Genomic DNA, 14,489 nt, shown 5'->3' with positions numbered 1-14,489 from the left:
TTGTAATCCTACAATTGCTAAAAAAGATGTTTATGATGAGAAACACCGAAGCGTGTATAATCATTGCATACATATAATTAACCAATAGAAGTTTTTAAAGAAACAATTACAATACTACAGAATTTTTAGGAAACAATTACAATACTACAGAATTGCTAAGAATTATAATTGTTTTGTCATATATCTGACTAGACTTCACTGATTCTACGTAAAATTGTTCAATTAGTGATGTAATTCAGATTCTCCTGTTTACATGTGACATGAGAAGAAAACCTTGACAGAATCTAAAGCCGGTTCCAACTGAGATGACTATTTAATTGCACATCATAGTTACTGCATGCAAAACAAAAAAAAAGCATTTGAAATGCAAATGCATTGCGCACGTTCTCACGTGTACGTACTTATCAGTCTAATTGATACTAAGAAAATATGATCAATAAGTATGAATAAAACTGGTTCAGTCACATTGATCAATTGTCAAACGTGTGGTCCACCCAGAACAACTTATGCTTATGAATCACGGAAGTTGGCAAGTGTGTAAAATATTCAAAGTACAAAAATTGCGAGACAATGATTGCTCTTCGTCATTAAAAACTGCTCGGTCGAGAACAAAATGATTTTTTTTTAGAGCAATATTTACAGTAGACTCTTAATAATAGGATCGACTTGACTATGAATATTGGCCATAGTATGATCATTTGCGTCAAAAAGTCATAATAGATTCTTAAGTGAAGTTAATGTCGCGTGAACGTTACGACGAGAAGAAATGAGATTTCTCTCAATCATCTTACATAGTTTTCTTGAAGAGATATATTACCGCAAAAAAAGAAAATATTGATTTTTAAGCATCATCTTTATCGTCATTAATTATGATGTACTGACATTTTAATAATAATTACGTTTATATTATTCTTTGTGCAATAGGGATTAAGCAGACAACACTGCACGATTGGTTGCACAATAAGTGGAATCATCGCTGAGGACACGCAGAAATCCGGACTTTACGTGCTCTCGTGTGTGAGGCAAGTATGCAAGCTCTTCCATATATAAATACTCGTGTGCCAGTAGGAAAATCTCAGTCGAGCGATACGTATCCGTGGCTCGTCGTACACCTATTGAAATATTCCCGTTCAAAAAGTCAGAAATTCGCCGGTCTCGCCGCGTGATTTCAGCGGTATATTCTCTATAGATAGAGAACAGCAAGAGGAAGAAGAAAGGAAACACTTACACTTCAGCTTATAATTCAGCTTGGAGGAAATCGGTTCCATATGTTTAATTCCGACACAACCCTCGAAAAAAACGACGAAGATCGAATAGAAATATGAGAGAAGAATCTAGCTTCGAAAGCATTTCTAGTTTAAGAAAAATCAATCATAGCAGTAACAGTTTTCTTACTTATTTGTCCTATAAATATCTTCGATTTTTAATCGGTTAATCTGGTGATCTTACAGCACTTTCTGATTCACAAGAAGTTGATAAAATCAAATTTCTATCGACTCGCTGATCAGTAGCGATCAATTTTTTGCGTGTGGCAAAATTGATCTGTTTGGTGTACACCAGTGAATTAGTGTGGCCGATTGTGAAAGACAGTGAAAATAACGATGAAAAGTGGATTGATGAAGAAATCATTTTTGGGATTTTTAATCCTGATTTTGACAACAATGGATCAGACGATGATGGCGAGTCATCACAGTAGACATCATAGGGTATCGAGAAGAACTCATCTGTCGAACGCGATGCAGGCCAGTAGACAGTTCCCTTGCAGCGAGCCGCAAACACGTGCTTACCACTTGAGGGATCTCGTGCAGAATCTGCGTCCCAGCGAGAGCGCTAATCAACCAGCATACATCGTGCTCAAGAGGTGCGACAGCCATTCTGGCTGCTGCCACAGTCCTGATCTCAGTTGCACACCAGTGCAGTCGGAAATCCATTACGAAGAGATCCAGATCGAAGTTTGGAGCCTGCAGACAAACAGCAAACGGAAGATGTGGATTCAAGTCGAGCAGCATGGCAACTGCACTTGTGAAATTAGTAATTCCACTCAAAGACTCGAAATGGACAGTCAGCAACCTAATATACAAATTCCGTCGTCGTGATCTAGCGAAGTGCAATTAACTGATTACTTTGGATTTCGTTGACAAACAATAACGGTACAAAAGAGAATAGTACAGTAACTAAAATTAACTGACTGAGAGAAGAAAGAGAGAAACGATTTTTAAGTGAAACTGTATAAAATTAAGCTCTTCAATATTTCTTGCTTACAATTTCATTTGAATCTTGTTTTTTATCTATGACTATGATGGTAAAAGATAAGACCAAAAAAACAGGGAGAGAGAGAGAGAAAGAAAAAAAGAGAGAACGGTAAAGAATTAAGTTAAACTTTCAAATTGTGCCATTTGCTTTTTTTACGTACTGTTTTTTACATAGTGTTGTACATAGTATTATAAAAAAAATAAAAGTAAAAATATTTTTTGAACAATATAGCTGGAAAAAGAGTGTAAAAAACATTAATTTCTTATAACAAAATATGTAGAGTATATGGTAATTTTTTCTTAGAAATACCATATACTTTATATACATGTAATATATATGTTCAAAAATATTTTAAATAATTCCACAAATATGATGGTAAAAAATATCTTAAATAGGAAAATAATCTTATATGTAAGAAAATGAAATAATTATTGTAATATATTACAAATATGTGTTACCGTATAGATGGTACAAGACTATATTATCGTCCTCATAAAAATGTGATTGCATTTTTAGAAAACATTTAAAAGTTTCTCTTTATGTCATATATTGTGATAAAGAAACCATATCAATATGTGTATATATATATTTGAAACTATATCAATATATATATATATATTTTATATTATTATTTCTTTTTATAATATATTTTCAAAATAGAATCCTGTACAAACGAACGCCAGAGCAATTTCTTTCGCGCGTTTAGCCGTCACGTAAATTTCCACGTTAAACTTTATATAAAAGTAATGACACCGCAAAACAAACAGCCACATTTAGTGCTAAATATAACTTCAGTATATGTATATTCGTTAAAATCCATACGATGCTGTTCGTGCGTTAAACACAAAGCTTATGCTTTGCAACAAAATCCAGATACAGAGGAAAATATAGCTTTATGTGCAATGTAAATAGTTTTTATACATAGAGTGCCATAAAAATGATGACTGCAATGGTCTACGTGAGAAGAAATTTATTTTATACTTTAGTCTGCAACAGTATTCTGATGCTCGTTTTATACATATCTATTTAGATATAATTTTGATAATTGTATCTTCTTTTATACATACGTACGTATGTATACATTGTACAGATAATTTATTTTTTATTATAAATATATAAATTTTCTGAAATATATATAAATTATGAATATACCTATGTACGTATATATGTGTATGTACTGAGCAAATGACCGATAAAAATAGACATATTCCACACACAAAAATTTTAATATTCCTATGTAGCATCTATAATTAGTCTTTCCTCTCAGTTAATTATATTCATAAATGTAATTTAAAAAGTTTTGTACTTTACAATTAATTTATCATTTACTTTGTGAAAATTAAAACACAGAAAGATGTTCAGAAACACTTTTTAGTTATTTTTGTATTATTCTATGCTGTGTGTGTGTGCGTGCGCGCGCTTATGCGTTTTTAGTTTTTGTTAATCTATTCCTTCAATTTTAAAAAAAGTTTTTAAGACTACGATAGCTATATATTATAATTAATAAATTACTTAAAATTTTTTAATTTTCTGAAATAGTTTTCATTTTGTCGTTTAACTCTAAAAAATAACTAGTTTTTTAAATTTAATTATACTTTTATAGCTAAAAAATTCTTAATTTCTAGAACGATTTTATTAAATCGCACGTCTATTTGCCTGTCTATCTATAAAACAGAAATAGTAAAACAATGTGAAATCTTAATTTAGCGCGCAGATATGTGAACAGAACTTGGGTTAATGCCCAACGATAGACGCTATCAATGCCGTGGACACTTCTGCAAAGTTAAAAAAACTCTCATTCAGAGAAAAGTTGATTAAACTTAAGATTAAATTTTCTTTTTTCTCTGATTAGTTAAACTTTAATTCAATTTTAATTCCTGCAATTAGACTTAAAATAGATAGTTTGATACGGATTTGTAATTTGTATGTTATTTTTGTTTGAGCAAACAGTTAAGTCTGTGTATACTTTTTTTAAGTTTGAAAAAAATAAAACTAAATTTTTTTGAGGATCTTTAGTTTGTTAAAAAATAAAATATATATAAACTTTAACTGTAATATGAAAATATATATATGAACTTTAACTGTAAACTTTCTAATGCTTTTTATTATACATACGTATATGCAAACACACACGCATACACACGCGCGCGCGCGTATCATTTAATTATACGTTTTTAAGTTGGAAAATAACAAAACATACAAAATTTGTCTTTGACTTTTTTTTACAAATATAACAAGAAATCTCAAGAATTTTTATGTTCGTGCACTCTTCTTTTATAACTGGTTATTTTATAACTGGTTAGCAAACGAAAAGCAAATGCAAATATTAGAATGGTTGATTGGTCAACGCAATTGTCTAAGTCGCGTTTGTAGTTTGTTCGCTTGTTTTGCGCTCAGTTTACCGAAGAGGAATGTATTATAAACAATTACAAAAGGAAAAAGAGAAAAGTTTTATATATTTTTACGGAAAGTGCTCAGACAATGTTTCTTAAAAAATAGGAAAATATTAATAATGATATTTATGATTAAAATTAGCAAATTAGTTTAAATGGAATTCTATTTAATTGCTTAATATATAAGTCAATAGTAATAGTATCATAGTATGTAGACATGGTATATAGACATAATAAGCTACACAAAAAAAAAGATGTACAAATAAAAAATAGAAATTGTTATGTAAGTTTACGAGTAACGACCGTAAGGGAATTTTGAGCGCATTCGTCGGCCGCGCGTTCCTCGCCCTCGTCCTCCTTCATTGGTAGCTCCCCTAGTTGTCGCATGTCCTCGCATTACAGTTTGTCCTGGTAATAGAAACACTGCATATTGACATTCCTTGCAGAATTACGTATGTATGTTTTTTGTAACATTGATAGAAGCATCGCGTTTATTTATCTATATATATACGTTATCGTTCATTCAATTTTAAAACAACACTTGTACAAAAAAATGTTTACATAAAAATTTAACAATTATATTGAGAAGTAAACCCACATATACATAGAAAATTAATACAAAGAAATACTTTGAATAAAAACCTTGTGCTTAGGAAGAAACGCAAGTAAATTTGTTCTAATAGTAGAAACATAAAAACAAAAAACAACTTCAATAAATCAAATTTTAATCTACTCACCTCTGCCTGATTGACTTTCTCCCCAGACGATTGGTGTAGGTCTCGCGCCTCTTGCAACCCTAAAACTTGTCGATCTCGGCGATCTTCGTACCGTTACTCCTCTGGAATTGTTGGTATCACTCGCCGCTACGCTAGCGCTCATTGCTCTCTGACGAGTATTGCTAGACGGAGACGCTTCCGCTTCACGACTTTCTTCTTCAACTTCGTCTTCGACAAGTTCACTTCCTGCCTCCTCTGTCGCTTCCACTGTATCTACAGTATCATCCTCGCCAGATGTCAAAGCCGGTTCTTCCGTTCGTTTCTGATTGTCTGAACTCACACCTGCAAAAAAGGAAAGCAAGTTGAATTCAACAATTAAGAATTCTCTTTTAAGTTTTTTCTAATAAATATATGTTCTTTTTATTAAATTTTTTAAAAATAATTTGCTTTTTTATAGATTTAATTAAACCTTCACTTGGAGTTGTACTGGATTCTGTGGCTTCGGTTTGGCCGCGTTGCTGTTCATCAGTACCGACAATACGAATGCTGGGAATATTGGATTCTTCGATGGTATCGCCCGATGTGGCGGTAACAGGCGTTACAGACACGTTTGTTTCTTGTTCTTCAGACTGACCACTACTAGTCTGTATGGCAAAGATAAAATTTAATTAGTAATAATTCATATGCAATGATAGGAGCATATGCAGCGAAAAAAATAGAAATTTTGTCTTACCGAAGGTGGCAAATCCGCAGCTGGGGAAACCTGGAGAGGAGTAGTAGGTACACTACGACCAGTTCCACCGTCTTCCAGTTGTGTCAAATCTATTCTACCGTCGTCCAGACTATCCTGCGCTACAGTAGAGCTAGATGAACCGAAGATGGTTCTGCTAACGGAGCCGCTAGGAGTTGTCAAAGACGGTGTCAAAGAAGCTGTCGTAGGCGCTGACGGATCCCCAAAAGTAAAACGGCCTTGAGGTACTTGCGGAGAGCTGACAGCTTCGCCAAAACCGTCGCGACGAGGAACAAACAAGGTAGGCGTGCTTGGTACAATACAGTCATCACCGCCATCTTCGTATCCTTGAGGTGGCTTTTTATGAAGAAAAACAAAGCATTACAAAATGACTAAATTTCATAAAAGTTTACAAATACAAACAAATGTCTTTTAAATACCAACCAGAAGAAGATGCTGCTGTTGTTGCTGCCTAGGCATAGGTGCAATACCCCGAGATCTTGCGGTAAAAGATGTTGGAGGTTCTCCTGTCGGTCCGGCACTGCTGATTGCTTCGGACTGTTGCTGATTTGTAGGTATAGAAGTTTGACCTTGTCTAGGAACTTCGACACTAGTAGAATCTTCCTCCATGATAATTTCTACCTCATTAGTGTCTCGTTCAACTTCGACTTCATAAGTCTCTTCTTCTTCTTCTATTTCTTCGTACGGATCGTTGTCAAATTCTTCCTCTTCTTGAGCCTGATGATTACCGCCACCTTCACCCTCGTCACAATCTACTACTACCACACCTTCTTCTACTTCTTCGTCTTGATCTCGTTGACTTGAGGTTGGCACCTTGATATCAATGTTATTAAATTAATTGAAGAAGTTACATAAGCAAATTAAATAATATTAATTTTGCATTGCACATTTTATTTCCCTATCATACCATTCTCACCTGATACTCCACGTCCGAAACGCTAGCAGTTGCACTGATTTCCTGTCTGCTTCTTTTGGTTTTTGGACTCTGCACCTGTTCCTGACGTCCGTGATCTACTCCTTCTATACTTGATCCGGAAGCAGTCGAGTCCAAGCCTCTAGGTCTTTTAAGTCCTGTCGAAGCTTGAGACGTACTGACTGACTGTGTTGAACTACTTGCTACCGTTTGTTGTTGATCGCTGACGACACCTTGCTGCTGTTGTTGTTGCTGCTCTACCCTAGGACTAACTAACGCTACCGTTTGCTGCTGTTGTTGTTGCTGCTGCTGCTGGCATTGTTGCTGTTGCGGCTGTACGTTAAGTGTTTCAACGTTTTCTGAATCTTCTCTCTGCGTTGATTCAGCCGATTCGCTTAATTGCGGTTGCACCACTAGTTGACGGAGACCACTGGTCTGTGCGCTCTGTGAAGAACTGCTGGTACTCGCTGGTTGAAAATCAGTCAAACTGCTAGTTGGCGAACTAGTTTCCGTGGTATGCACTATCTGCTGCTGTTGTTGCTGCATCTGATGTGGCGCGACCATAACCGGCGCACCAGCTGTAGTAGGTAACACGGCCGCCGTTCTCGATTGTACTACTACACTCATTGGTCTGATACTAGCTAACGGTGTCTCCGCTCTAGCCGACATCGGCTTGATGTTTGCCGTCGGTGGTTCTGTAGTTGCACTGACTCCACTCACTCCCGACAATTGTCTTTGGAGTTGAGTGACCCGTTGTAGAAGAGCGTCCTTCTCCGCCTGCATTTCTGCTTTCTCGTGTTCTAACCTGGATATGCGCCCTTCCATCTGCGATTTCAAAGCCACAAGTCGTGTATCGTGTTCGAGTTCGGAATCATTTGGAACAGTTGAACTTCCTCCTGCGGATTCTTTTCTAGATTTTAAATCTAACAATTCTTTTTCACAAATCTTTTTTGACTCGGTCAACTGCATGATCTTTGTCCGAGCGCCTTTAAGAACCTGTTTTGCTCTTTCTTCTTTCTCTATACTACTGCGATTCAAAGTCTCAATCTCTTTTCTTAGATTATCAGCTTCATTTTGAGCTTCTGTCACTTTTTGAGTTAGCTCATTTACTTTCGTCGTAAGTTCAGTGATTTCTTGGCGAAGTTCTTGGCGACCTTCTTCTCTCAGTTGGTCCTCACGTTCTTGAGTGATTACACCAGAACTTTCTTCGTTTCTTCCTTCCTCATTACGGTTCTTTTCTTCTTCGACAGCTTTTGCAAGTTCCTCAAATTGCGTTTTGTACTTCTTGGCTATTTTACGGATTTGTATTTCCTTATTTTTGATGTCGTTAAGAATAGCTTCTTTGTCACCTAATTCTTTTCTCAGAGAAACCAAGTCTTTTTCCTTAGAAGATGAGTCAGCTAACGCTTCGGTAAGATCTTGACCGAGTTTGCGAGCTTCTTCTGATGTCCGCAACATTTGCTCGTCCTGAGTTTGTATCTGTTTTTGCAACTGTATCAATTGTTCTTCAAGTTTTGTCTTTTCTGTTTTTACTTGATTAAATTCTTCGGTTCTCTTCGCGTGAGTTTCTCTTTCGGACGTCAGCAGTTTACTGAGATTCTCTCTCTCCGTCTGAAGTCGCCGCCAATCTTCAGGGCTTGCTTTATTCGCTCTCTCCAACAACGTATTTGCTCTTTGCCTCCATCTAGTCGCTTCACCTTTCAAGCTCGTGTTTTCTTCCATTAGAGCTTCAGTTTTGGCTGTCAAATCTCTGGATATATCTCGAAGAGGTACCACTTCTTCCGATAGAGCGTTCACTTTAGCTGTAAGTTCGTTAACTTTTGCACTCAGTTGGTCTCTTTCTTCCCTTAAAATTCGGTTGGAATCCGTGATGGCATTCAAAGTTTCCACTTTGCGTAACAGTTCCGCATGTTTGGACGTGGCCATCACATCAATTTCGGCTTTTTCACGTTCAGCATTCAGTATAGCTTCGGTCTCCTTTAATCTCTTCTCCGCCATCTCGGCCTGTGACTTCAATCTAAGATTTTCTGCTCTTAGAACATCAGATTTAGCCATGGCCAAATCTTTCTCTCTTCTTAAATATTTCATAACTCTCAACAGTTGTTCCACTGATTTGGAGTCTTCTTCTAAAGAACTGAAACTCTTATTTAGAGCTTCCAGACTGGTATCAGGACTCTCTCTTCCGCTTATCTTAGTCTGCTGGCTCTGTATGATGGCTATTCGATCGCCTAGTTCCTGAATCTGATTATGAAGAAGCGCATTTTGCGTATCTAGATCTTCAATTCTCTTCTGAGTTTCTTCAATTTCGTTTATGAACCTCTGTTCTTTTTCTTTGGAACCTGATTTTTCGATTTCTAAAGCTTCTACTGCTGCATTCCGTTCTTGAGTCAAAACACTAATCTGTTGTTGGACTTGTTGGGCTTCTTCCTTCAGCTTGGCCAAAATCTAAAGAAATAATTTATATGTAAACGATTTATAAATTTAAAACATTTTTTTATCAATTTATCTATTAAGAGGGTACCGACGCTATAAACCTGTAAACCGAGATTTTGAAGAATCGAAATTTCTCCATATTTACTACATCAAATGAAAAGTACTTCTCCAGAAGTAATTAAATTATGTTAAGATTTGTATGAAGTTATATTAGAGTATCGGAAATGAGAATAAAATTTTTTACAGTTTCCTATTATAATCTAACCATATTTTCATGTTGTAAAATTATTTTTAATCCCTACATATATGCTTTGACCTTACTTCATACAAACGTACGACATAAAAGAATATTATGAAACATTCAGATTATGGTTAGAATGTGTAGGTAACTAGAAAAAGTGATTCTCGTGTTGACAGCATAGGTTATCATATGCTATCATAGGCTGCTTTCCTTTTACAAGACACAGTCGACACAAAAGTCATTCTATCTTCGTTCAGTATTCAGTGAGAAACAAAGACAGAATGACTCTTGTGTCGACTGTGTCTCCTAAAAGGAAAGCAGCCATAGTAAATGAAGGAAAAAAAAAAGCTTAAAAGAGCATTATATATCCATTTTCGAAAGCACTATGTAGTTTTTTATATTTATTTGTTTCTGTAGAAGCACTTTTCATGTAACGCAGTAAAAATAATTCGAAATTAGAGAAATTTAGGTTTCTAAAACGTCGATTTAAAGGTCTCTATAGTCGGTATCCAGTATCGTCTTCTAATCATTGAACTTACCTGCAAATCAGACGAATGCAGCATCATTTCTTTGGTATACTTCTCTTCTGTTTCTTTAGCTGTGATGGAGACAGATTTCAGATCGCTCTTCAATAACTCGAGCTCGCCTTTCAGTTCATCTAACTCCTCAACTTTTCTTTCTGCCTCAGCTAATTTTTGTCTCAGCTCCGAATCGGTCTCGTGCCTACCATTCGACATCTTCGCCAGATCGTCATTCAGTTCTTTCACTTTCTTCTGTAACGCGATGATCTCACTTCGCGAATCCTTTAAAGCTTTTTCTAATTCCTCTTTACATTTATTAGATTCTGCTGTCAGGTCTCTTAGTTGCGATTCAGCGCTATCGGCAATATCGCAGTATTGTTGACACTGCTGTCTGGCTGCTTTTAGTTGTTCAGAGAGCGACTTTGCCTCGGCCTGTGAAGTGCTGAGTTGTATCTCTAATTCTTTCACTCTCTTCACAAGATTATCATCTCCAGTCAAGGGCTTGGTAATGGAATGAGCTGCTGCCTGTCTTAATTTATTGCTTAGTTCATCAATTTTCCGGCTGTGTTGAGTATCAGTTTCTCTCATTTGATCCAGTTCTTTTTTCAATCTTTCGTTCAGTTCAGATTCTTCTTTTAATCTTTCTTGAACAGTTGTCAATTGTCTCTCCAAATGAGCCGACAACTCTCTGAATCGATCTTGTTCCTCTTGAAGACGACGTCGAAGTGCGGCACACTCCCTATTAGCGTCGTCGAGTCTCTGCTCAGCTCGAAGTTGCCCTTCAGCTTGAACTCGTTCTAAACTAGCTTTGATGGATTCCATATCTGCTCTGAGCAAGGCTTGGGTTTGTCTCTCTCTTTGAAAGACTTCACGCTCCTTCAAGAGGCGTCCTTCGGAATCTCGTAAGAGTTGACGTTCCTGACGAAGATTTTCCAATTGAACTTCGGCTCGAGCTAAACGGGTTTGAGCAGAGAGTGTCTCGTCCTTCAGAATCATAATACTCTGCTCGTGCTTACCAATGGTGACGCTGTAATTAGTGCATTTTTCCTCGAGAGCCTTGATCTGAGCTTTGTAAGAAGCAACATTGCCCTGCAAAAGTGTAAATCTTTCGTTCGCCGAATCCAATTGTGCCCTCAACCTGCAACATCTCGCTGAATTTGCTTCCGCTTCTTTTCTGAGTCTATCCACTTCTTCGCTTAGCATCTTTTCATGCGCAGTTCGCTCCTTCCGATATGTTTCATACTCCTCCGAAACTTGTTTGCATTTATCCTCAAGCTCTTTGAGTTTTTGAGACAACTGTTCCTTCTCTCCTCCGTCTTTCGTCGGTTCTTCTGATTTAGATTTATTCTCCTCGATATTATTTTCTCCCTCATCGTTCTTTTTCTTATTAGAATTCTTTAAAATCTGCTGATACATATTTTTATACATATCTCTTTGCTTCAAAAGATTATCCAGCATCTTTGACTGTCTATCCTGTGCAGCCTGCATTTCTGTCAATTGCTCCATATAACGGTCCAGTTTCTCTTTCATCTCGCCTGAGTGTATCTCATCAGTAGCACGCTCGATCTCTTCCTGTCTACTCGATAACGCGCGAACGACTGCCAAGAGTTTCTGGTTGTTTTCTTGTAGCTCTTCAATATCCCTGAAAGTTACTAATTTTTTGCTGATAATTTGCGATGATAAAATATCGTCCATTTCTACTGAGGAAGACAAGTCCTTGGTTTCTACAAGAGTACCGGTGCGACTTTCTTGAACTTCTTTAAGGAGATAACACACCTATAAACATGCAACAAGTAATATTATTAAAATTATTATAAATCAATAATAAATATAACATATAATAATAAATATAATATATAGTATAATAAATAATAAACATTACGTTCAATAATAAACATTACGTTAATATTAAATTACGTAAATTTATCATTCTATTTTATATAAAAATTTTATTTTGTTCAGAATGCACACAGAGAAGACTGAAAATGGCCATCCTATTGTAGTTTCTTATGACGGTTTTAGTGCCATATCTACAAAAGTGGATCTCAAAGGCTGTTCTATATTAAACGCAAGTCGTAGGTCTCGTGGAATTGATCAATCACGTTGGTCAATTGGCTGATTTGACTATGCGATTAGTTGATTCCACGAGACCTGCGACTTGCATTTAATGTAGAACGGTCTTTGAGATCCATTTTTGTGGATATGGCTAAAACCAGCGGCTGAAACCGTCGTAAGAAACTACAATAAGATGGTCGCTTTCAGTTTTCTCTCTGGTGCATATAATCCGTATATTAGCTTACCTGTCTAGCCAAATCAGCAAGTTCAGTTTTTAATCTCTGATTTTCGGTAGAATGATGTTTGGCAATACGGTTGGCTTCATCAGAACTTTCATTGAGACGTTGATTTTCTTGAAGAAGTTCATCCAATCTAGAAGTCAGTGTTTCTACGTTCATCATGGCTGTCTCGTAATCCCGACGTTGTTGCTGTAGCAATGGCGCTCTTTCTTCCAGTTCGCGAAGAATGCGATCCATCTCGGCCTTCAAATGTTCATTCTCTTCTCGTTGCAAAGTACATTCATTGGTAATTTCGACAAGCTGAGTGTAAATCTGTGTGAGGCTAAGACCTTTTCTTAATACTCGGCTTGTTATAGCTGCTGTGGGCGCCAATTGTTCCACAGCTTGGTCTAATTTTTCTATAAAAAAAATCGAAGAAACATTTAATATAAAAATTGTTTTAATACAAAATGTTCTTTGAAATAAAAATTTTTCTAAATTAAATATATCTATTTATTAATAACAAAAAAAGAAATTTGCGATTTACCTTGTTGAATGGTTTTCAACAATTCATTTGCATGTTCCAGCTCTTTTGTCAGCTCTTGAACTTTCTGTTCCTTCTCTTCAATTTCTTGTTTATGTTGAAGTAACAATTGATTGTACTTTGTTTCTAAATTACCATATTCTTCTGCAGTGCTGTCCACAAGTTTCTGCAGCTCACTTGCCGCATTGGAGAGTTCTTCAGCTTTTGCGTTAGCATCATCTTTCATGGATTCGTACAAACTGGCTAGATTTTTCTGTGCGTTAATTTCTTTTTGATAAGAATCATTTATGGCAATTTCATGAGCTCGTTGCTGTTCCACTTTTTGAGCTAATTCGTCACATTGCTTTTGAAGAGAAGAAACTGATTCTCGTAGTTGGGAATTAGTTTCATTGGCTATGCGCAGCTCTTCTTCACGTTGAGATAATTTAGTATCAACTAAAAGCGCTCTTGCTGATGCTTCAGATCTCGCCGCTTGCAGCTCAGAAGTTCTTTTGGCCAATTCTTCTTCAAGACCTGCCATTTGTTGGTTCAAAAGAACTCTTTCTTGTTCTAATCGTTTTTCTCTATAAGAATTTATTACATATTATTCTAAACTTAAGTTGCACAAAACTGGCGTTACCAATATGTGATATATATGTATATGTTATTAACAGAAAATTAATAAAATTTTGTGTGTTTAACTTACTTGAAGTCCAAGATCATTTCTCGACTACGAATTTCTTCTGTTTCAGTTAAAGCTTGACATTTGCTTGCAATAGCAGCTTGAAGCTGAGTGCTCAAAGAAGATAATTCAGCACGTAATCTTTCAGTTTCAGTGTCTCGTCTTTCAACTTGCATTTGCAATGCATTAGCTTCATCCGTAACTGTATCTCTTTGTCTGCGTAGTTCACCATTTTCTTTCTCCAACCTATAGATTTATATTAGTAAAAGAGCATATAAACATATTAATGTAAGGGCCTAAACACAATAGAGAAAATATTAGAAATAATTAGAAAAAGAAGTTAAATACTATACAACAAAAAATAAAATATAACATATAAATACAGAAAGTATGTCATAGCTGCATGATATAGAGTCAATATTTATATACATTTATATGTTATATTTTATTTTTTTGCCATTGTGCATTATTGAACATCTGTCTCTATTCTTAATATTTTTTCTACTGTGCTCAGACCTTACTGCTTCATATTTTTAATAGAATAATAATTTTATATCAAAAATATTTTTAGATTTATGTTCAAGTTATACGTATATATATACAATATGTAATTGTAAGGAACTATATAAGATATATATATACAGGGTGTCCCAGAATTGGTTTAACATCTCTCGTAGGCAGGTAGAAGGAATAAAACTGAGTCGAAAAGTCCTATACCATTTTGCTAGATTCGCAATAGTTACTGAGATTTTAATTAACAAAGATCCGCGAATAAGCATGCATCGGGCTG

At 35.8% G+C, this 14,489-nt stretch overlaps 2 protein-coding genes across 3 annotated transcripts in view; one reads left to right on the top strand and one right to left on the bottom strand.

Moving 5' to 3' along the window:
• The first annotated feature begins 27 nt into the window (after positions 1-27).
• LOC109861720 lies at positions 28-2,209 on the top strand. Its single transcript, XM_020441495.1, has 2 exons — positions 28-533; positions 925-2,209. The coding sequence occupies exon 2, from the start codon at positions 1,602-1,604 to the stop codon at positions 2,094-2,096; it is 495 nt and encodes a 164-aa protein (XP_020297084.1). The 5' UTR covers positions 28-533; positions 925-1,601; the 3' UTR covers positions 2,097-2,209.
• Positions 2,210-4,792: 2,583 nt separating this feature from the next.
• LOC109861719 (nucleoprotein TPR-like) overlaps positions 4,793-14,489 on the bottom strand; it is a 10,933-nt gene continuing 1,236 nt past the window's right edge. Inside the window, exons 3-12 of one of the 2 annotated variants that reach the window (XM_020441494.1) lie at positions 13,724-13,945; positions 13,042-13,601; positions 12,522-12,913; positions 10,240-11,997; positions 7,030-9,471; positions 6,537-6,926; positions 6,096-6,449; positions 5,838-6,006; positions 5,384-5,704; positions 4,793-5,054 (exon numbers count right to left, since the gene is read on the bottom strand). In XM_020441494.1, the coding sequence (XP_020297083.1) occupies positions 4,936-5,054; positions 5,384-5,704; positions 5,838-6,006; positions 6,096-6,449; positions 6,537-6,926; positions 7,030-9,471; positions 10,240-11,997; positions 12,522-12,913; positions 13,042-13,601; positions 13,724-13,945 (6,727 nt within the window). In that variant the 3' untranslated portion in view covers positions 4,793-4,935. Of the gene's footprint in view, positions 5,055-5,383; positions 5,705-5,831; positions 6,007-6,095; positions 6,450-6,536; positions 6,927-7,029; positions 9,472-10,239; positions 11,998-12,521; positions 12,914-13,041; positions 13,602-13,723; positions 13,946-14,489 lie in introns of both variants that reach the window. The other variant, XM_020441493.1, reaches the window with a different exon arrangement.

The sequence above is a fragment of the Pseudomyrmex gracilis genome, unplaced genomic scaffold (assembly GCF_002006095.1).
Source record: "Pseudomyrmex gracilis isolate BER0280 unplaced genomic scaffold, ASM200609v1 scaffold_961, whole genome shotgun sequence".
Taxonomy (NCBI): Eukaryota; Metazoa; Arthropoda; class Insecta; order Hymenoptera; family Formicidae; genus Pseudomyrmex; species Pseudomyrmex gracilis.
The sequence above is the reverse complement of the archived record's forward strand: the minus strand, read 5'-3'. Positions and strand labels throughout refer to the sequence as shown.

What these genes read in the sequence shown, in the direction of transcription:
- LOC109861720 (XM_020441495.1), top strand. Translation starts at nt 1,602, where the DNA reads ATGAAAAGTGGATTGATGAAGAAATCATTTTTGGGATTTTTAATCCTG.